General features: G+C 35.2%; 1 protein-coding gene across 6 annotated transcripts in view; it reads right to left on the bottom strand.

Moving 5' to 3' along the window:
• The window catches only part of RELCH (RAB11 binding and LisH domain, coiled-coil and HEAT repeat containing), a gene marked incomplete at both ends in the record, with an annotated part of 86,570 nt that extends 61,595 nt beyond the window's left edge, over positions 1-24,975 (bottom strand). For 5 of the 6 annotated variants that reach the window (XM_084252905.1, XM_084252906.1, XM_084252907.1 and 2 more), the window contains 8 exons: positions 299-589; positions 1,202-1,293; positions 1,401-1,604; positions 2,807-2,920; positions 3,023-3,078; positions 3,188-3,259; positions 11,720-11,809; positions 24,456-24,975. In XM_084252905.1, the coding sequence (XP_084109031.1) occupies positions 299-589; positions 1,202-1,293; positions 1,401-1,604; positions 2,807-2,920; positions 3,023-3,078; positions 3,188-3,259; positions 11,720-11,809; positions 24,456-24,975 (1,439 nt within the window). The remainder of the gene's footprint in view (positions 1-298; positions 590-1,201; positions 1,294-1,400; positions 1,605-2,806; positions 2,921-3,022; positions 3,079-3,187; positions 3,260-11,719; positions 11,810-24,455) is intronic. The other variant, XM_084252909.1, reaches the window with a different exon arrangement.
• Positions 24,976-25,050: the final 75 nt, after the last annotated feature.

Here is a 25,050-nt window from a genome sequence, read left to right as displayed (position 1 = left end):
GCCATCCAGGGAGAAACCTACATGGCGCAGCAGACCTCTCCTGTCTTGCCCGCTGCTCCCATCAGCAACATATTTCAGTCCATCTGCCTGTTCTGTTCCCTGCTCTGTCTCTGGTGAATCCTCTCACCCTCCCGCGCATCTGGCCTGTACCCAGTGCTTGTATAAATAAATAAATAAATCTAAAAAAAAAAAAGATTGTTTTAAAAAAAAAAGCAGTTCTAATTAGAACTGAAGCTCTTTGAGTTTGACAATGTACTAAATGCAGAAAATACATTTTAAATACAGGATGCATACTAACCTATTGGGCTTGTCAAAATGGACTGTACTTTTAGTTGGTGGAGAAGAAGGCACGCCTTCTCTTTCTCTCCTGGGGAAGGAATTTGGGAAGTTGTCTTTAGAAATAGTGGAATCAACTTCATCTGATTTTGAAAGATGGATATCCTCGTTTTTTCCTTTTTCTAAACTATTTATAGCTGGATTCTGTCTACTGTCTTCAGAGTCTTTGTGAAGAGATTGATCCACAGAAGGCTGAACAGAGTCACAAACTACTGGATTGGCAAAGTGTTCATTTTTTAGGAAGTCCATTTCACTGTAGAAAGAAAGAAATTATCAGAGAACTACAAATTTTTAAACCTTGGCAAAATCATAACAGGCTTGTTATTTTAAAAGTACAACATATTAATAGAAGATGTTATGGCGACTGACTAAACCTTTTTTGTAGCATATATACTGATGCTTCATATACCAAAAAATGTATCTATAAACTCTTACCAATGAAGCATAAAAATGGCCTGAAAAATTGTTTTGAGTTAGCACTTAACTTTCTTTTCCTCATTTCGGAAATGGAGAGAATTCCATTGAACCCACAGAATTATTATAGCAGTTAAATGAAATAATGTATTGAAAATATGCACAACACTAATGTGAAACAGTTTTTTTATTGATACTGACATGACTTAGCAGAAGTAAAAAAAAAAATCTTATTTCTTGCTTCCAAGCATAAATAATTAAGATCACTACACTGATTTAATTACTTTTTCGGAAGGAAAAAAAAGACATTAAATATATAAAGCAATTATAATTCCTTTAGAAATGTGAAAAATTATGTCTTACAACTGAAATGTTATTCTGTATGTTTATATAATCTGCCAAATTCTTTAAAAACTTTGAAGTTTTACAGAAATGATCATTACGTACTTACCTTTCAAGTCTTCTGATTTGCTCCATCAAAGACCATTTCTCAGTATTTAATAAACTAATTTTATCTTCTAATTTCTGTACTAGTAAGGAGTTCTAAATTAAAAATGGGAGAAAAATAGAAACTCAGGATCTCATAGCAAGCTTTTACAAAGTTTAAATAATTTCTGTGGCCTTAACCAGTTAATTAGAATATATCTTACCTCTATAGTCTGAGGAGTTTCAAGGGTTGGAGGAAGGTTGCCTACAGTTGGTGTAAGAGCCTCTAATTCATCTTCTTCTACTCCACTGGCCACATCTACAAGATCTTTGCCAGTAACTTGATGATTTCCAAAATCTCGGTAGAGTTGCAGTAAGTCTGGAGGTTTTGGAATGTTTAATCCTACATCATCCCATAGTTCAAAATCCTTAAAAATAAAAAACAATAATATAAAAAAGACCATAAGACAATTTATCCTCCATTTTTGAGGTTCTTTTTCTTATTGCATACATATCTTTAAAATGCAACAATAACAATTTTGTCATAATGTCAGTGTGTATGTTTCAAGTGAGTAAATATGATTTTTCAACTTAGTTTACATGTTCTACTTTCCAAAATTATTCCTATAAGTTTCCTGATATTCTAGGTAGTAATAAATGCCTTTAAGGCTATAGAACAGAAAGTAAAATAGGGTAAAATATCTTAAATTTTGGCCAGAGGCTGAACCTGAGACAAGTTAAGGGCTTTAGGTGGCACTGTTTTTAGGCAGATCAGTAGAAATTAGCACTGAATTTTATTTTAATGATGAAAGAACAGATTACTGATCATCTCTTTCACTTCCTTTATAGAAGAAAACAGGCAAAACACTCCATGACACTGGCTTCAAAGATATCTTTGTAGATTTGTCTCCAACAGCAAGAGAAACAACAAAAAATATAAATACTTGGGCATTACATCAAACTAAAAAGTTTCTGCACAGTGAAAGAAACTACCAAAAAACCAAAAAGATAACCTACTGAATGGGAGAGATAGATGCACACCATACATCTGACAAGGGGCTGATGTCAAAGATCTACAAAGAACTTACATAACTTAACTCTTTACAAATAACCCAATCAAAAATGGGCAAAAAAACTAACCATGCACGTCTCCAAAGAAGACACACAGATGCCAACAGACACATGAAAAAATGCTCATCATCACTTACTGTCAGGGAAATGCAAATGAAAACCACAGTTAGTTGCCATTTTATATCTAAAGAATGGCCCACATCAAAAACACCAGAAACAATAAGTGTTGGAGAGCATGTAGAGAAAAAGTAACCTTCACATAGTATTTGGTGAAAATGTAGACTGATCAAGTCCCTATGGAAAACTGTATGAAGAAATATTAAATACAGGATTAAATATTAAATATTAAATACCATCTGATCCAGCAACTTCTTTCCTAGTTATATATACCCAAAAAATGCAAAAACACTACTTTGAAGGGATGTATACACTCCCGTGTTCTTATAGAATTTTACTGTATGTATAACTTAAAAAAAATAAAGAAATCAGATACAAGAGAACATAAGTAAATTACAAGTTATAAAGTAAATGAATCACTGTTAAAAAAATGTAACTGTACCTGGTCATCATTTTCATCTGAAAAGGTTATTGATGTAAGCTTATAGTTATTCTTCAATAAAAATTCATTGACTAAGAAATTTAGAGCTCTCTTTTCAAGAGGTTTGATTGGCTCCTACAAGCAAAAGGAAGGACAAATAATACGATAAGTTTTTCTCCTTTAATACTTATGTTACTTCTTAATGTGAAAACACTTTTAGATTTGTCATTTACCTACCTGAATTTCAGGACTTGATTTGTAATTTTTTCGTTCCTGTAAAGGAACTTCATGTTCTGGTGGGAAAAAAATATAAATATTTTAGTATTTTACATTTGAAAATATCTCAGCTACTTCTACATTGTCAAAGTGGAAAAAGTCTCAAAAAAGTTTTATGTACACCACCTGCAGCCTTTGTCAGGTTGGCTCGGAGGGCCTGAATGGTCTCCTTGGCTTTCCGTAGTTCAAACTCCAGGACTGGACAGGGATTTGGAATAAACACACACAGGCATCCAACCAAGAAAAGGGAAACAAAAATAAAAAAATAAAAAGCAAGGATGGGTATGAAAAAAAAATACAATTTGTATTGAAAACAGAAAGCATGCAATCTTTATGAAACTTGTGAACGCATGCAGCAGAGTTGATTTGCAAGCAAACTGGTGAATGCTTTCCATAGTTTTAGAATTCAGGGGACTGTTGAGCAAACTGTTCTAGCTGTCTGACAAGGAAAATCTCTATTTAAAATTAAATCTATGGCACACTCTTCTTTAGGTAGATAAAAATATAGTATACTGGTGCTTCTGCTTTACTCAGTCTAGGTAAGAAAATGCAGTGGAATATTTTCAGGAGACATAGATTTAGGGGGAAAGATAAAAATTAGATGAAATTCAAGCAAATATACTTAAAACCTTAGGATTTTTTAAAAAAGTATTTTTAAAGGACATTTTATATTTATATTTTATCTAGAATAATGTTATAAATCAATGTATATAGAAATGCTAGTGAATATATTCCTTAATTAAGTGTTTAAGGAATATGGCTTAACTAGTTAATAAATGTTGGGTTACCAATAAATTTCTAATAAACAAATGTATGCTTTCTATAAATAGTGTAAGTATGTTAATGTTAAACATATATCTAAAAAAAGGTCAAGGATTTTATTCTAGGTTTCATTTAAAGCCAAAGGGTAGAATATAGTTTGTGTTTTAGTTTCTTATTAGATTATTCTAAGCAAAAGACTATGTATCATTCTAAAAGTGTAGTAATCTAAAGATACTGAATAATATTAAGCAGAACTTCAAAGTTTCTGATAACTCTTCAAATAGATTTGTTTGTTTTAAGACGTACCAATAAACTCAAAATTTTTTCCTGATTATAAAATAAACAGAAATACAATGTTCCACAAGGAGCAAGATTTTACTATGTGCCTTAACTTGTAATTTTCCTTAAATATATATAAATGCTAGTCTGAAGGAAAAAAAAACTTAGATGTTGTGAGGGGGGAACCATTTCCAAGAATTGAAACTTTGGGAAAATTAAGTGACCTTTGTCACATGGGATATTAAAAAATTATAATATTTAAAGAGTTCTGCATAAAAACTAGGAAATCAAAATTTTTAAAAATTTGAAAATTACAACATTTTAAGATGCAACTTTCTGGTTGACTAATAAACAGAAAAAAGAAGATGGCAAATGAGATGCATCAGAGAACAAATTTATAAAAATATATGGAAAAATTAGGATTCACTCAGTTTGCATATTTTCATTAAAAACTTAAGATGTAACTATATCACATCTAGTACATGAAGGCCAATTATTTTGATGCACAGAATTTCACTGCAGCAACACGGAAGCACAACTTAAAATTAGATGACATGTATGTTACTATTGCTTGTTGGTAGTCAGCAATGCTGATCTGCAAACATTTCTGTGCAACAAAGTTCAAACATTTTCCCTAAAACTTACAGTCCTAAAAACTCTTAAAGACTACATATTCAGTGAGGTAAGAAAATAGGTTTTTAAAAAAATCTAGATAGCTGCGTTTGGCTTTAAAATACTTAAATATATCTTAAGTAAAATGAGTATATACATTACGCTTTCAATATAAATTATAATTTACTAAGACATAATATAGAACAATTGCAGATCAGAAATGCGCTGCACCATAATGATAGAAATATGAGGAAAAAAATGGAAAAAAAAAACTGGTCAAAACATAAACTGAAAAATTCAAATTCACTTGGTGACCAAGAGCAAAACACTGAATGATCAAGGCACAGAAAGCCAGAAAAACCCATGTCAGACGGCAAGAATTTGTATTTTTATGCACATCTACATATACATTGCCAAATGTCACGAAAAGTTACCAATGCTATGAAAGGATAGTCCCTAACAAAATTATTCACTCTGCTGCATGTTTCTTAATAAACAATATAGACTTTAAAATTTCTGAGTATCTTTGAAGCGATAGAACATCTCTATAAAGTCACAGAATAATCAAGGAATCGCAGTTATATAAGAAAGGATTTCATAAGGACTGAACAAGGTTCTATGTTTACACATATATGAAAGTTTTTTTTGTTAAATATTTATTTATTTATTAATACAAGCACTGAGTACAGTCAGAATCGCGGGAGGGTGAGAGAATTCACCAGAGCCAGAGCGGGGAGCAGAACAGGCAGACTGATGAAGTACGCTGCTGAGGGGAGCAGCGGGCGGCAGGAGAGGTCTGCGCGCCATGTGGGACCCTCGCCTGGCGGCCGGGGATTGAACCAGCACTGCAGAGGCTGCGGGCAGCTTTGCAACCCAGTGCTCAAACACTTTGCCACCGGGGAGGCCCTGAAAGTCTTTTTATTAAAAATACTGGATTAAAGTTCAAAATTAATCATCCTATAAAGAAATACATTGCACCAAACAATCTCTAAGTATTTTTCAAATATAATTCTTTACAAAAGCTTTTGAGGATGTATGTTTTTAAAAGTCATTGTAGGAATAAACTACCCAACTGCTTGCAATCCTGCTGGATGTAATTGTATTGGAACTAAAGTAACAACTGCAAAGGAATATTAGGAATATTCTAATACTGCATAATACAATCTTACCAAAATAATGAATAAATCAGTAGAAGCAACTCTGAGTCAGTTGAAACAATTACTTCCTGACCAAGGTTGGATAATACTGGTGTTACAGCAGAGGTAAGTAAGCGCTTACATATGCTAACACAACTTGGGAGATGTATTACTGTGTGGAGATACCAACAGTGAAGTGCCAAATTTCTTAACAGAATAAAAATAGCAATACTTTGTTGCCCCAACTCAATATACCACTAATATTATCTTGAAATATCTGCTAGTCTTAGTTTATTTTGGCATAAAATTCAAAATACTATTTTGGAAGAATTTTCCCCCTAACACTGATCTTTAGCAAGTATTTTTTCAGTCCCATTCCTGCTCACTATCTAAGAATTTAAATCAAGAGGCCCAACAAGGCAAGGATGCTGCCACCTCTCAGTAGACACAAAATTGTCTTATGTGAGAATTTCCTGGCTTTCCCCCCTGAATTTAATGTGATTTGACTTTATAATAAAATACTACTTTCCCATCTTTAATACTACTTTTATTATGCCAAGAACAGCTTCAGGAAAAATTCTCTTAAGAATGACTTAGAATAAAAATTTTTTTCTAAAAAATTTTTTTTTTCTCCTAATAGCACAAAAATCCTAAGATGGTACATCACTACCCCTATGCTTTAGAGCATTTTTCTGCTTACTACAGACATCAGAAAGGTACAGTACTGGGACATAAGACTTAATAAAATAGTGAGAAAGAAAACAAGATGCAGTCTTCACGATTTGAGGACATTTAGTTTTCTATATTCTCTTCAGTGGGAAAAGCATTCTCTTATCAAGTCTTAAAACAAAACAAAAAAAAAATTCTTCCCCTGTCTGATCCTCCTGCTCATGTTCTCTTACAGATTTCTTCATCGCTCAACTCAAAGTCGGTCTTTCTCACGGTGTCAGCTTTGGGCTTTTTCTTCCGTCACACACTCCAGTGGGATATTGACTCTTATGGCAGAAGACTCAGAATGTATCTTCACACCTCCCAAAACCTACTTGATCATTTCCCAGCTCTGCTCACTTGAATGTGTCATAGTTTTGAATCTGATCCTGTCTAAACAAATTTTATCCACTTTCTCAAAGTCTCTCAAATCTGTCTCCTTCCCCTACCTTCGCCCCCTTCTTGCTGTCTCTCTCCATTAACTGTAACACTATCTACCCAGTTACTCAAACAGGAAGCCTGGAGATTAGTCTTCTCTCACCCCTTGCCTTTCTCCCACATTAATTAAATGTCCAAGCCATACTGATGCCAACACTTAAGCACCCCCTGAATAACCATTCACCTCAATCAAGTCTGTAACCTGGTTCAGACATATATGATTTATTGCAATAATTACTATAACCCACTGACACCATACTAGAGGCCCTGAAAAATCAGATTTTTCCAAATTCATTTAACCAGGAAATTCTCTTTTCTTATGCTTTACCATTTTTGTTTTCCCCCATGAAACTAACAATTATTAAATGAGATACACTGAAGAACTGTTGATCTAATCATAAAAAAATCCCACAAAAACTCAATGAATAATCACTTTTATCTTTAGCTTAAAATATAACAACATGTGTTTTTCCTTGAATCTATTTTAATTTCATGATAATAAATGCGGAGTTGCTTATGCTACCTCTCCTTTTTATAGCCTTGTTGGAACATCTATCCTATTTTAAATCACACAAAGTCATAAATAACATTTTAGTATGTATAAAATAAAAAAACCAAAAGTATTGCTAATAGGAAGGGCAGGTATCTGTCATCGGGAAGAGTATAGTAAGAAGACAAGCAGCCTTACTTAATCCTGGTAAGGTGGCTATGTATACTGCAGGCTACTAGCTAAGGAATGACAGGACTACTGATACTGTTTCTTATCCAAGGAACAGTCAGGTTATCCCATAGGCAGCGTCAGATAACACAGGCAGTAAGTGTCATTTTAGAATGTCTAGTATCATGTAAGCTTTATAAAGACTTCCTATGTCTATTTTGTTGATTGTTGTTCTCAAAACAACATTAATATCAACACTAAATATTCAACAAATATTTACTGAATGAATGGACATTCCAATACTTGATGCCATATACAAATCTCAACCATTAATGATCTTACCAGCATTCAGGATGTCTTTCTGTACATAATAGAGAGCACAGTTCTTATAGTTCTCTAGATCCCAATATAAAAGTTATGGTGTGCTAGAGAATTAGTTAACAGGTGAAGATATGAGAACAAATAAAATTAGAAATTCTGATGTTAAAAGAAGGATCAGGTAAACCTGAGATAAGGATATGACATGGTTCCAAAATCAATAGATGTTTATCACTGCCTCCAAAGTACTAAGTATTTGTTACAGATAGCGCTCTGTTTCAATACAAATTCCCTAAGGGCAGGAGCTTTATTTCATGCTTTTATATCTAGGGCCCGACATAATGCCCAACATAGAGCAGATGCACGAGATGCCTAAAATAACAGCATTCCCAATATTTTGAATACAGATGCCCTTGCTATCTTTAAGAAAAGGAGGGAGTAGGAGAGAAAACTTGAAAATTTAGGAGTTGCACAGTATATGTACTAAGTAATACTAGCTTTGTTTAAAAATACATGGAAGGTTTGTTACTGAAAAAAATCAGCTATATTAAGTTTTTTTAATTTGTTATCTCCTACTACTTAAATCATTTTATAAAAATTTATACTTTATCCAGAAATGGAAAATATTTAAAATAAAAAGACTTTAACAGTACTTTGTTAAAAAAAATGGCTATACTGAAATTGTCTAGTAGGGAAGTATAATATTCTACTATGCACATTAATGAACATAGGAGGAAAAAACCCCATATAATTAGAAGTTAAATAGCAGGCTCTGGAATAAAAGCCTTTGAGCTCATGTCCTGATCTTTCCCCTTGTATGGAGGCTTCTGGGCAGTTCTCAATCTCAATAAGCTTCAGTTTTTGAATATATGTGAAATATAAGTATATCATTACCTTTTTTCCAAGATTGTAAAAAATTTTATATAAAGCATACAGTACATAGCAGGTGCTCAATATAAATATCTCATCATTTAAAGATCAAAACAGCTGTATAGATTTTCAAATTTGGAGCAAAGATGGTAAGAATGATATTGAAAACAAATGTAGTATCTATCTGCTTCATGAACAGCAATAGCTCATTAAAGGTCGGAACAGACCCAACATTTGCCTGGCAGGAAAAAGGACTCAGTACCTGCGTTATCTATAACCTCCTTCTGCCCAAAACTGATGTAAGAAAATAATAAAGAGATTTTTGTCCTTTCTTAATGAGGTCTATATGTGACCTGATACAGATGATAGGATAATTATCTATTTGGATTGCTCATCTTCTATAAGCTTTTAAATTACTACCAATGACTAGCAAGAAGTCAAAAATATGTTTTGAAATGAGAACTGTCATGAATGGAAGCTTTTGCATTAAGTGTCATTCATCTATCACATATACATCACGTACAAGAGTATCAAAAATCTAAAAGTTAGGCTCTTGGAGTAACGTAACTTTCCCTTCCTCTTCCCCATGAAAGTGAAAGAGCGCAATTTATATATTAACATACTAATCAAAAATTACTTTATCTCCTCAAAATTAGAGAGTATAATCTCTAGATTAAAAATATAAGGTCAAAACTACCATGTATTTAAAACATTTCATCCTGGCTATGATTATAACATTTTGTTTTTATATCAATATTCCCCCAATCAGAAATACTAAAATACCTAAATAATGAGAATGATTATTTCTTAATTTAATGATTATTTCTTAGATATCAATAAATTTAAAGGTCAAGATTTTGAATGGAAATTAAAGGAAGAAAATAGTTTGGTGGCCAATTTCTGGGTAGGAACTATTTTCTAATATGTAACCATTTATATAATAATAAAATTATACAGAACTAGATATACTTGGTTAGTCTCTAAAAAACCATTTGACATTTAACATATAACAAATATATACTACATAGTTTTATCTAATATATCTTGTTAATAAATACTATATAATTATATTAACATAGCACTACTTACAATGGATTTAATAAGATAAATTAGTGCTAGGATTATTTAAATAATTTCTATTTGATTTGCTAATTTCTAGATATTACTGATGCGATATCCACTTTCAAACAGCTGAAAAAAGGTTCATGACTAAACTGTGTTTTGATATGGGGAACCATATTAAATTCTTCCAATGACTTTCCAGTTAAATTTATTTTACTATTACTTACATTCCTGAATACTCTCTCAGCTTTTGCTGAACTAAAAACAGTTACTTTGTTGTTCCCTTCCAACTCATAATACTGCCCGAGAGTTTTCAATATTTAATGTCTTTATTCTTGAGCAATGAGGGGAGGGTGATGATAATCATAGAACTCAATGAGTTAATATACATCTAAAACTGTTTAGAATGGAATATATGTTCTACATAAAAATCAGCACTCACTTTTATTCACAAATGAACATGGGATAAGTAAACATTTGTTAGATTTTAACAAACTTATCCTAAAGAATCCACATTATGGAAGCTCCCTGATCCCATCTTGCTCCGTCTGTCCATGAGGCTTCCCTTCTGCTCCAGGAATACCTACCACTTGGGAGGAAATAAAATACTTGACATCTGTCTGCTTCCCCACCCTCTCAGAGCCAAACTCCTACAAAAGTTACAATTCCTACAAGGTACCCACAATGAGTTCAATGGCAGGTAGTTGCCGTCTAGAAGCACAAAAAAGATACAAGACATTGAAGTCATTCTGCAGGTGCTTTGTAGTTGATCCAGGGTTGACTCAGCAAAATTCAACTGACTTCATCTTATGTGGGCAGAACACTGAGGGTACAAGTTGGTCCTCCGAGGTCCCTACAGATCTAATGCCAATGCCTAGAAGCGGAGCAAGTGGGAGGACAGGGAAAGCATAGAGACTGGAGTGAGCAGCCAAGCAATTAGAAAGGTTGTTTGTGTTCTGATTAGAATAGATGTGGTCCTGGAGGCCACTGCTGTACTAAGCATTAACCCTTTATTATTTTTTTTTTAGATTTATTTATTTATACAATAGCTGGGGTACAGGCCAGAGGCGAGGGAGAGTGAGAGGATTCACAAGAGACAGAGCAGGGAGCAGAACAGGCAGACGGACCGAAAGCACTGCTGAGGGGAGCAGCGGGCGAGACAGGAGAGGTATGCCACGCTATGTGGGTATCTCCCTGGCTGGCCGGGAATAAACCCACACTGCAGAGGCTGCAGACAGCTTCATAGTGCAGCACTCAATCTGCTGCGCCACCGGGGAGGCCCAACTCTTTGTTTTTATGGATTGTACGGAACTCAGGATAAATTTCTGAAGAGGGGCTGTGATGGCTGAGGAGCACTCAATGAGCTCAAGACAGTTTTAGTCACCAAACAGGATGGAATTTTTAAACTAATTTTCAAGAATCAGTAGAATTAATAGGTATATAACGCTTGAGTATCAGCCTTGGTTTGAGGAATCAAAGGAATAGGAGGATAATTACAACTAACTTTATAGTCTAGCATGGCTAAAATAAACTTGTTTTATCCCAGTTTTATTACTACATGGTTGCAAACTATTGGCTGTAAGCAGAATTCAGCATATTGTAGGTGTGCATAGCCAGAAACTCACAGTATCACTGGAAGAGGAACTATAGGTTGAGATGTTCCCTTTAGCCAATAAATTGAGTAACATAACTTTATATATTAACTACATAACTATATTCACGTACCAAATTGTAGTAAAAAGAGAATTCCTCAAGTAATTTTATTATTTCTGGAATATAAAAGAATCCAAGTCCAACTTTACAAATCTCACTCACCTGCCACTCTCTCATCTGTTTCCCTGTTACCATCATCTGAGTATCTTGCAAAGTCTAAAGAATCAAGGGTACTGATGCTCCCAGCTCGATCTGTAATGAGAAAAAAAAAAAGTATTAAACAGATTTTTACTTAATTATCAAGACAAGGACTTGGAAAATAAGTGATCTATTTTTTCCAGTTAATAAAACTATGATTTTTAAGATCTAGGAATATTATTAAAACAATAAGATAAAAATGCTCACAGCAATTTATTTATTTTAAAATAACTTGTTTCCTTGCACAAATTTCTGGCTAACTTCTGAGTAACGTACATATAGAACATACTTCAACCAGCCCAGCTCAGAATAAAAGACTGAATGAAATTTGAGCTGATACCCAATATCTTGTTGATTGAGTTCAACAAGATAATTTGTACTAAACACACAACATTGTTGAAAAAACAGAAGAGAATCAATCTAATTTTTACAATGTAACCAATACATTGTCTTGTCTATCAAGTTCAAAAATACTTGATACAAAAGAACCAGTGAAATGTGAATTATAATAGTCTCTAGAAAAAATACAATCAACAGGGATCAGTCCCAAAATAATCCAGATGATGGAATAAGGAGATAATTTATTTTGAATAGCTATTATAATTGTGCTCTGTGCAAGAAATGATATATGTCCACACAATGAATGAAGGTGAAGAAATCTTAGCACAAAAGCAGAGACTATAAAAAAAAAACCCAATGGACATTCTAGATCTGAAAAATATCTGAAATCTAAAATTCACTGTATAGTTTAATAACAGAATGGAGATAACAGTAAAGTCGATGACCTTAAAATAATTTAGTGGAATTTATCTAATCTGAAGAACAGAGAAAAAAGATCGAAAAGAAAATTAATAGGGCACTATGGGATAGTAACATAAGGGATACGGGATAGTCTGACAAAAGTAGAACTGGAGTCAATAGATGTAAGAATTGGGACAAACATAAATTCAAGAATCCCAGAGGACACCAGATAAAGAGATGATAGAAACCTACGTACACATATTTGTAGAAAGCAAAAATGAAAGTATTAAAAGCAGGCAGAGAAAAAAATAGCATATTATATGCAGAACAACAACAATTTAAAATGCTGACTTCTGATTTAAAAAACAAAAACAATGGAATCAAAGCCACTCAGATTATAAAGGTGACAGTTCTCTATATATCTATGCCTATATGAAGATTGTCTAGATATATATTATAGTAAGGAATCCATTAAAAAATAAATGCACCCAATGAATCAGTTTATTGGAGTTTTAGAAAACAAAGTAAATACACAAAATCAATCATATTTTATACTGTGTTGCAAGAACTGTTCTCTTCCCTAGTATTTTGAAGCATATGCACAAACACTGTTTAATAGCCACTTCAAGGTTAGCCAGTTATCTTTTGTCCTACAAAGTAAAAAATTAATTAAATGTAAAATTTCCTTTTCATATTATCTGCCCAGATAAAGACAACAATTAAATTAAAAATTGATCAGGATCAATGTGACTGCTAGAATTAAAAAAGTTCTAATACTGGAAAAAAACTTTTATCTCTTATTGTCTTAAGAAGCAAAAGGTATTCCGAGTGTTTTCTCCCTCTTTCAAACTACACAAATGGTAGTCACTAAGAGAAAAGAAACTTCAAAATATGGTGTAAATTTCTTATTATTTTATTTAAACATCTTTAAAAGGTGAAAATATAAAATGATAGACTGGAATACAGCACTAACCTATAAATATACCTGGTTGGTAAACAACTAATATATTATAAAATGAAATGCCTGGGACATAATATATATATGACACTTAAAATTTCCAACTCCTTAAAGAAAACTAATCTCACCACTTTTCTACAATGTTTTGTAATATACCACCAAAAATCTTTTCTCTAAAATTATACAATACATAGCATAAATATAGAGGTACATTAGAAACTATATAAATCACCCCAATCCCACTGAAGTTGAGGGTAAAATGAGATATTAACATTTTCCCTAGAATTTCCAGATACTCTTTTTGGAACATTTTTCCTATATCTGAGAATGTAGATATAGAATATGTAGAAACTGAATACATAAAATTTTGCATTCTACTTTTAAAAAAGCTTATATAGTGAGAATTTGTCTTCTTATTAAATATTGATTAAATATCCCTATTACTTTCCAAAATAAGTATTTATAGCAATTTGAGTTCCATCAGCAGCATATAATAGCAATTGTCAATAGATTATTTTTAATCTTCAGGAATTCAACATATGTATAAAATTAATCTGGTTTAAATATACGTCTTAATCCTGTTGAACATCCTTTGAAAAATATACTGGCATCTACTTTTTTTTTTTTTTTTCCCTTTGGTTGTGTGTGTAAGAATTTCTATACACATTCTCTGATCGTCTAGATTTTCCTGAGATATTCATTACTGCCCCAACAGGAAACTCTACTTTAATACTATCCCTTCTGACATCTTAGCTTCTCACTAACTCTTCTGATGCCTCCACCTGGATATTAAAACATATATAAATCCAATAGGAACAACTTTCACCAAATATTCTAGTGTCACCGTACCAGTCCTCACTGTTTTATTCCTGATTTTCATGGAATATTAAATGTGATGTTGGTTGTTAAGTTCAGATATTTTTTATTATGTTATCTATATAACAATGCATTTTTATTCTAAGTGTTTCTTTTCCTCCTCCCAGTATTTTTTTAAAAGATTTTTTATTTATACAAGAGCTGGGGTACAGGCCAGAGGCGCAGGAGGGTGAGAGGATTCACCAGAGACAGAGCGAGGAGCAGAACAGGCAGACGGACCAAAAGCACTGCTGAGGGCAGCAGTGGGCGAGACAGGAAATGTCTGCCACACCATGTGGGTATCTCCCTGGCCGTCCGGGAATCAAACCGGCACTGTGGAGGCTGCAGACAACTTCACAGTGCTGCGCTCAACCTGCTGCGCCACCAGGGAGGCCCTTTAGTTTTTTTTTTTTTTTTTAAAGATTTATTTATACAAGCACTGGGTACAGTCAGAAGTGCGGGAGGGTGAGAGAATTCACCAGAGCCAGAGCGGGGAACAGAACAGGCAGACTGACGAAATACACTGCTGAAGGGACAGTGGGCGTGGCAGGAGAGGTCTGTGCATCATGTGGGACCCTCGCCGGCATGCGGGGATCGAATCAGCTCCGCGGAGGCTGCTGGCAGCTTCGCAACCCAGCGCTCAACCGCTGCACCACCAGGGAGGCCCCCCCTTTAGTATTTTTAATACTAGTATTTTTAATCATACACACAGACCCAGATGAACACCTTTTTGAACATGATACATCAATCTCCTCCAAAAATCTCCTAATTCATTAAAATCTGTTCTACCATATCAGGGAAAAATTATGAAATTTCAACTTTGATTGGATTACACCTACAATATATTTGGTAAGTAAAGTCTGCTTTGGATGTAAAGACTAATTTATAGTTCCCAGATAATAGAGATTGATTCAGTCATAGTTCTCTTTTAGGGCAAACAAATGCCTTTCCAAATACTCTAATATGAAAGAGGGAGAGTTTGGAAAATTAACCTCTCTTACTAAGAAAGAAGCCACCATTTTTTAATATGAAGTACACCACAACTCATTTATTAAAATTCTAGATTGTATAACTTCTTAATAATTTACTTTATAAGTCAGAGACTGAAATACTGGGACTTTCATTGCAGTTGGCAAACTGGTAAATCCTGTTGTAGGTTTTAAGTCCGAGGACTAAATCCATTATATACAGTGTGACTGTAAGGCACACATATGCATATTGATTTTACAAATCATAAATGAAAGCATCCCTTACATTTACATTATCATTTAGTACTGACACAGCACCCATACAGTGTACTTTTACAATAGTTAAAAAAAAAGTGAGCCTCAGATCCTTGAAAAGGTATCTTTTATGGAAATTGCATAGTACCCTAGAAAGTAAATGCAGCATAAAAACTGAGCAGCTGCTGCTGACTGGTGGTGTATTGGTTATTTCAATTAAACATTTATTGAGTGACTAGTATTACCAGGTTAATGACAGAAATTTGCATAAAATATTAAAGGATACCTTTTTAAGGGATCTGGCGTTTCTTGTGTATGCTCATATATGCATTAAATGTTTTTGTATAGTAAGCTGCTAATTATAATGGACTGTAAGGAGAATAAAAAATTTTCCTTACATACTCTTCTTTCCATTGTTTGAATTTTTGATTTGTATGTTTGGCATGTTTCCCCTAAAGACATTGAATACTTCTAATAAATTTATATATATATATAAAATAATTTAAAAGTCATGAAAATACTCAATTCATAATTACAGGATAAAGAGAAAAATAATATCAAGCAATTAGCTTTAAATTTCAATTCTTTTAATAAGTTATTTTACTAAAACATTCTTTAAAAACTTATAACGATCAAAAAAAAGAAATACATAATACATAAATTCAATAAACAAGTAACAAATTGATCTTAAAAGTAACTATATTAAATACATATTAAAAATCCACCTTAAATGTTACACACTTAAAACACAGAACTTAGAGATATGACAATGATAAAATTCAAGTTATATTTTCTGATTCTCAATTCTTCTCCAAAGCTTGGATTCATTTTCATTGATCTATATGTTCATAATATTTAAGAACTAGGGAGAATCCTGGAGATAGTCCAACCCCCTTCCCTCATCTTTAGAAATGAGAAAACCAGTTTATGTATTCATTTAGTGAATATTTATTAACCCAAAGTGGGGACAACAAAGATAAATTTAGTTAAGACTTGTTCTTTGCTTTAAAAAAGCTTATTAAAGTACTGGAATAAAGTCAGTACACACTATCAAAAAAACAATACAGTCAGGGCTCCCTGGTGGTGCTGGCGGTTGAGTGCAGCCTTGTGAAGCTGTCTGCAGCCTCTGCAGTGCTGGTTAGATCCCCACTGGCTACGGAGATAATACCCCATGGCGCAGCAGACCTCTCCTGTCTTGCCCAACTGCTCCCCTCAGCAGTGTATTTCAGTCAGCCTGCCTGTTCTGTTCCCCACTCTGTCTCTGGTGAATCCTCTCACCCTCCCACACATCTGGCCTGTACCCTGGTTCTTGTATAAATAAATAAATCTTTAAAAAAATATACAATCAAGTCACTTTATGTTAAAGATTAAACAAATTAATCTGTAAACAGGCTAGGTGTAGAAGTCAAGTCTTCCAGTTTGTGCAGTCTACTGTCTTGTCTTTGTTGTCAAAAGATTTCACAATAGATGAAACTTCAAAATCAAGAAATTTAAACTTAGGAAGACTTAAAAGTTGAAACTTCATTATTCCCTTAAGTTAAAATTTCTATAAAGTTGGATGATTCTCCCATATTAAAAGCTGTTAAAGAGGAGGATTGTTAACAACAATAGTTATTATATTTAACATTTTTGACCACTTATTTTGAACCAGATACTTATTTTTTTACCTTTCTACTAATCCCCTGCAAAAGGAATTACTACCATCTGCATTTTATGGCAAAGGAAACAGAGACTACAGAGGGTCATGTAACTAGAAATGACAGAGATGAACTCAAGCTCTTTGACACCAAGTCATGAGCTCTGAACTGTCAGTTCCCTTAAACAAAATGTAAGACCATGCAGGCTCAGAGGTCTTAGATCCAGGTAAGTTGGGTTTGAGAATGTGAATGACTTCAGAATGATGAGCCTTGACTCAATTTTGCTCAGGCAGAGTTAAAGGAATAGGTTAAGGAGAGAAAGGCTAATTTCACAAGAAATATATCAAAATTTCCTAATTATAGGGTACTACTAGTGATCATTTATTTAATGAAGCTTGTTGTCAGGCACAGTATTAAGTATTGGTCACACAAATATAAGTAAAACGTAGTCTCTTTTTCATACTCATGAATTGCCTTCACATATATTCTATCATAAAAACTTCATTAAAAACCCTATGACTAGTGCTGGGTAGAAATGATAACTCTCCTGCATGCAGAATAAGAGAGTGATATACCCAAGGTAATATACCCGGCAGAGACAGGACAGAAGACAGATGTTGTTACTACAAATCCATTGGTTTTCAAATAGGCCAAATGCAAAAGTGAGGTTAGTGTAAACTGGCACAGACCTACTGCTGCCTCAGTTATGTATCTTTTCACTGCCACTCTTATCAAACCTATATTTCTCTGTTTAGTTCAAACCAAGTGAGAGATTATATATCTTGTTACAATTCAAACACATCAACCCTAGGACATTTTTCTTGATCCCGTGGTAGTAAACGGTTATCTTTGGTGGATCTTAGAATATTATTGCTGTATCCAATGCTATTGAGTATTGGGTTATCAGAAATCTGGGGAATCTATTTTAATGTAAATTAACCAATTTTTATTCAATTTGTCCAAATTCTCCTATACAGATTTCCTATATGCATGTATATGTGGAGTTAGAGTCATCAGTGTTATCCCACGCCAGCAATTACAAGCTTCCAATTATAAGTCAGTCCTGGGGATACAAATATACAGCATGTTGAAATATACATATATAATGTACAGCATGTTGACTATAGTTAACAATATTGCATATTTGAAATTTGCTGAAAGAGTAAATCATACAAGTTCTCATCACAAGATAAAAAATTTAACTATGTATGGTAATAGACAACCAAATTTATTTTGGTATCATTTCATTATATACATATACACTAAGTTGTACACCTAAAACTAGTACAATGCCTTCAATTATATTTTAATTAAAAAATTCATTGCAATATTAAAACAAATACTCATATAGTAAGGGAGTTGAAATGGATCATCTCAAAAACCTAAGAAAATCCCCTTAAAGTTAAAGAGGCAGTATGTTCAAAGTATGGTCAAATAGCAAGAAATGTTTTACTTAAATATCAACAAGTATGTTTTTAGTTTAAATAAGAAATCATACTTTATCTCATATCTTTCCCTAGAAGCCAGTAAAAACAATTACCTGTAAGAAAAAAATAGGTTGTAGTATTTAAGTCCTTTCTCAACAGATACATGTAAATTAAATATAAACATTATATTTTTAGATCAAGGTAAAAACAATTTTAGATGATCATTAATAAACTATGGGGGGAGGGTGGCCCAAGAAAAAAGTATGAAAAAAAAAATCTAACCAAACTTAACCAATTATTTGATCTCAAAACACTTAGCTAATGAAATTTACACCAATCCTTAAAGGCTTTTTCTAACCAAGTTAACAAATAAACAACCATACATCCTGGGTCACCACTAGCTTTCTTGTTCAAAAAATAGAAGGTGTAATTTTAATTTTTGATAGAAATAAGGTCTGTTTTCCCTGATTAATACTCCTATCTCATTTCCTTTTAGGGTGGGTACCACAATGTGAAGCTTCAAACTGCATTTTTACAACTGCTCAAACGGAATCACTTCATTAAGTTGGTCAACCACATTACGGTAAGCATGTTCCCAGATGTTTTAAGCAAGGCAAAATATAAAATAAGTATTATCTTTTCTTTACCCTCACTTCCTTTTCCTGACTCAGGATAGAGTCTAACTATGGTCAAGTAATAGAGTTACTATTTAACATTCCACCCATCATCAAGGGTCAAATTTAAATTTTATCTGGTCCACCAGGACTATTTCTTTACCACAGTCAACAATGACTTCTCTGTATCTGAAAGTTTACACGATTATCTGCACTACACAAGCCTATTCTATAATCCTTTCATGTGTTAGTCTTACCTCCCCATAAAGTATATAAGCTCAAGGACCTGCATTAAACTTCTTTTGAATTCCTATAATCCTTAAATGATAACATAATTTAATACAGTAATCAATGTAAAATACTGAGTATCAACTATATTCAAGTCACTATGGTAGGCAGTGAAAATACCTGATCAAATTTTCACAAGAATAATTTTGAAATTACTTAGAAAGGGATAAGCAACAAATACATGAATTTAATAAAATATATGGTCAATTAGCTAAATGCAGTGAACCCAGCAATTTTTAGAAATATTCTGTTGATATTTTCTCTCTCAGAAATTAGAGGAATTGTTAAGCCAAGTCTAATCTCAGAAGAATGTGCTTTATAAAGTTGAAGAGATGGGAAATTTGGAAGATTGTAATCATGACATGATAGCATTCCTGATAATAAGAAAAGAACATTGGGCCCAGTAAAAGAACACTGAGCACAGTAAGATAAGTACTCTGAAAAGTTCCTAGAAAAGATAAGCAGGACCACAAAACGGAAAATTTTAAAAGGGAAGATGACTCAGGAAGGTTGTAGGCTCACAAGTGAATATGACACATTCAGTCATAAATGACTGCCTCCTAAGAAGCTGTCTTATAAACATTTGAGGGCATGGCAAAATCGGAATAAAAGAAATCCATCACTGTGACGCATGTTACTTGCTCTTCCCATTTGACCACCTACTGTCCCTACTATACAAAAACCTGGGCTCATCCTATGAAATTACAGTCCAATTTTGATCAGCGCTCGAGGATTCAAGTGGAACAGCATTTCTCTGGCTAAAATATCACAACCCGTATTAATGACATTGCCACAAATTTCCTCTTGCAATCTAATTAGAAAGCAAAACACTACTAAATACAATGTGTGTGTGTTTGTACGCATACACTATATATATGCTGTGTATATATTCAAGCAAGTAATGGTAAATATAAGATATAAAAACTTTTAATAAGTCAATCAAGTGACCTAGTAGTAACACCGTGATGATGCCACAATTTATCCAACACTGAGACTTGCTCTTAAAGCATCTTACACTTATTTAGTTAATAGAAATTCTTCTTCCACTGATAAATATCAGGTATAAAGCTGTAATTCTTTTAATATTTGAATCTTTTATAAAGGTGGATTATTCTTCTAGTCAAGGATAGAGTATGAAGACTTTGTAACATCTTTTAAAACCACCACTACTCTATACATATTAACCTATATGTGTATGATTCCTGCAGATCAATTGCAACGGGGGTGTCCAAGCTCACCTACATCAAATAGCAATTCTTGGACCCCAGCAGGGTGTTTGAGAATATAACTCAATTGCCACATTGTCTACTCAGAGAGAGCATCAAATCCCACAGGTTAAGCAGCTCAGTTTTCCAAGATGTCCCTCTGTGTGACTCACAAATTGTAAGACCTGTGCTTTTGACCGACTGGCAATAGATCAGAGATTTCCAGGCCACCCTCCTCAGGTTTGATTAATCTGCTAGAGCAGCTCACTGAACTCAGGAAATCCATTTACTCACTAGGTCAATGATTTATTGTAAGGGATATTATTCAAGATCAAGCAGATGGAAGAGACAACTAGCACAAGGCATGGGGAAAAGGCTAAGAATTTCCATGCACCCTCTGGGTGAATTATTCTCCCAAAATGTTCATGTTTACTACCCCCTATGTTCTCCGAGGCCCTCCCTCTTGGATTTTTGTGGGTGCCTGCTTACTTCCTTATGCAGACATAAGTGATTAAGTCATGGGCCATTGGCAACAGAACTCAACCTCTAACTCCTCACTCCTTCCAGCAGGTCAGAGGGTAAGACTGTTAGTTCCAATCCTCTAATCACAAGACTAGTTTCCTCACCAGCCTCAGGTGCTTCCCGAAAATGTCACTTCATTAACATAATGAGGAATCTTTATCACTATTAACACTTAGGAAAATACAAGGTGTTGGGGAGCTGTGATATGAAGACCAAATAGGTTTAAGAAATATATTTGTCATCTGGATAACCAAGTACATATTTCTTAAAATTCACAATAATGTACCACATCAACAGATATTTAGGAAAAAATTCACTGTATCTTGCAAAATAAAATTGTTTTTAGACATCATTAAATAAAGGAAACTACTTTTCATTGTATAGTGATTATCCTGAAAAAGTATTATCAGATCAGACAAAAACCAAAATACATTAAAAAAATAAGCTAATGCTTTAGATAGTCCATATTACCAATCTTTATACTGTCAATAAACCAAAAATTGCTTACTGAACATTGTAAAATCATAACCCAACTAGTAGCGATCAATATGCTAGAACTAAATATAGAGAACATTTAAAAATAGGCAGTAGTCCAGTAGGAAAGAGTCTTCTTAAGTATTCCTAAAATATAAATTGTGTGGTCAGTAGCTAGTCACTAAGCAGCTTCACAGACCAATTTACCATTTATCTATTTTCTGACCAGATAAGGCATTTATAGGTACTAATATATGAAATATACAGTGCATTTACTCTTATACAGTACTATCGCTTATACTGAAAATGTCTACACATTTATAGGAATATTTAAGAAGTATTTCATCTTTCTATGATACTTTCATTAAAAGGCAGTCCTGACATTATTGACTTAAAAGTGAAAGCTAAAACTGTAAAACTTCTAAAAGAGGAGAAAAAAATTTGCAATCTTGTGGTAGGTAAATATTTCATGTATAGGACATAAAAGCATGAATCATTAAAGAAAAACTCATTAGTTGGACTTTTGACATAATGAAGTAAAAAAATTGTTCATAAGACATTACTTAAAAAAAAGAAAAAGCAAATTATATTGTGAGAAAATATTTGTAAACCACAGATTTGATAAAGGACTTAGGTCCTTTACAGGCAAAGGGAGGGGGCACTTTTCCCTGATTGAGAACCATTTTTATAAATAAGTTTTGTCTGCCTCAAAGTTTCATATAAATGCAATCATGGAGCATATATTCTTTTCTGTCTGACTTCAGCACAATGTTTTTGAAATTCATCCACCTTTTCCTTTGTATTAGTAGTTCATTCTTTTTTGGTTTATCCATTCATTTGAGGTTGGGCATTTGTGTTTTTCCAGTTTTGGACTATAGGAATAAAGCTGCCAAGAACATGTTTGTACAAATTTTTCAATGAACACGTTTTCATTTCTTTTGGGTAATACCTAGCAATAGAATTGCTGGGTCATACATACAGTTAATATTACATTTATAAGACACAAACTGTTTTCCAAAGTGGTTATACCAGTGAAAATTCCCATCACCAGTGTATTAGAGTTGCAATTTACATACATTCCTCCAACACTTAGTATTTTCAGGCTTTTTATTTAACTCATCCTAGTAAGAGTGCTGTGGTATATCATTGTGGTTTTAATTTCCCTGAGGATCAGAGATGCAGAGCTCCTTTTCCTGAACATTTTACCATCAGCATAATTTTATTTTTGCCATTAGCTTATCTTCTTTGGTGCACTGTGTGCTCACATCGGGTGTTTTTATTGAAAGCACTACAATGAGAGAGAGCCAAGTAACTAAGTTAAGTCTGGAGAGAGTGGCAAGCATTTGCAAAGATGATATTGGAGCTGGGGTCTTGAAGGAGGTTAAGCTATAAATAAATATGTATACTTACTGGGAAAAATTCTATATTAGATAGGGGGATCTACTGAGGATGTACTTTGATAGAAAATGCACTCTGAACTTTTGCTCAATCTGAGTTTCTCAACATAAATCTCTGTTACCACTTAAAGGTACAGAAACAGGGCCTCCCTCGTGGCACAAGGAGTTGAGCACCGCACTATGAAGTGGTCCGTAGCCTCCGTAGCCTCCGCAGCACGTGTTCAATCCCAGCCAGCCAGGGAGCTACCCACATGGCGCAGCAGACCTTTCCTGTCTTGCCAGCTGCTCCCCTTAGCAGTGTATTTCAGTCAATCTGCCTGTTCTGTTCCCCACTCTGTCTCTGGTGAATCCTCTCATACACACACCCCCACCCCCATCTCTGGCTTGTGTCCCAGCTCTCCTATGCATAAATAAATCTTTAAAAAAAAAATAAAGTACAGAAACAAAAAATGATCAATTTTAATACAATCTTTAAATTACATATTTAACTTATGTTAGTAAACTCCACATGTACTATATACATATGTCATATATAACAACACACAAAAACACCTCACACCAGCATAAGGGAAAAATCTAAGATGTCTCCCAAAAGGGGACACGGGGAACCCAGCATACATCTTTACAGTAAGTTCAAAAACCCTAAGTAACGTCATAAATAGAAGACGATTGGGGTAAAGGATTACGCTGAACTTCTAAAAATGACTGCAAGGCAAGAAGCAAATTTCTACCTTATGCAGAGACGGGACCAGGCGGTGTCAACTGCAGACAGAGCTTGCCTACCCTGCTCCTTACAGTGCCTGTCATTTTGGAAACTACTGAAATGCAGGCATCGAAATTGAACGACATAGACCTCATTCACACAGAAAACTCAATTTTTGAGTGAGAAAGTCAACCCAAAGACAAAGAGAGGGTCTTCAGCGGACCTGACTTTGCTGAGAAACTACACTTCCCATTCCTTCCTCTCTCGACTTCTAAGCAAGGAATTGCAGCGAGCCGGTTCCGAGAAACACTATTTCCTGGGGGTGGTGATTCAGGAAGGTGGAGGAGAAGGAACCACGATGAACGCGACAAGCTGGTTCACCAGGGAACCTTCTGAGTTCCCTGACAGTCAGTGACCTGGAAACTCTGGCGATTTTATAAACCCAGACCCCAAAGGGGAGCCGGGAGCAAACGTCAAGGCCAGGCCAGGGCTGCAGGCACGCAGGGGACAGTCTCGCCAGATCCTCTGCTCCCACCTCAAAGACTTCGCCCCCCGCCCCTTCTCTCGAAAACGCCCCAATTCTCAGAAACACCCCCCTCCCCCACAAAACTGCAACCCCAACAAGCCCGACGGGGCGACAGGCTGCGGTCACTTACTGAGCTGTCCCCCGCCCGACGTCGTGCTGGGCTCCCGGCCTCCCAGGCCTCCGACGCCCGCGGCTCCAGGGATGCCCGGCGCCCCCATCCCCGGCGGGGTCCCACTCTGCCGCTCGAAGTTGCCCGGGTTGGAGAAGTAGTCGCGCAGCCGAGGCAGCTCGCGGCCGCTCTCCAGCAGCTCGGTGTGCAGCTCCAGGGCTGTCAGCAGGTACTGATCGCGCAGCAGCTGAGCGGCGATCGCGTCAATCGACAACCGGGCCGGGGGCTCCCCAGGGCCCCCCAGGGCCCCCGCGGCCGCCGACGCCTCCCCCGGGAGCCCCGGCCGCGCGCCGCTGCCCAAGGCCACGGGGTCCTGGGGCGACAGCGAGTCCGCAGAGCCGGGATCCAGGCCGCTCCCGGCGCCCAGCCGGAGTCCCGCCCGCCGCTCCTCGCTCGCCGCCACCTCGTCGTCGTCCTCGTCCGAGTCGCTGAGGAACGGGTTCACGCCGCCGCCGCTGCCCCCGGGCGCCATGGCCGCCATCTTATCCAGTCAGGCGTGTGGGCGCCTCCCTCGCCGGCTGACAGGCCGCGGCCTGAATCCCCCCCGAGTCTCAGC

Source organism: Talpa europaea, assembly GCF_964194135.1.
Source record: "Talpa europaea genome assembly, chromosome: 13".
Classification (NCBI taxonomy): Eukaryota; Metazoa; Chordata; class Mammalia; order Eulipotyphla; family Talpidae; genus Talpa; species Talpa europaea.
This window is presented reverse-complemented; position numbering and strand designations above follow the sequence as displayed.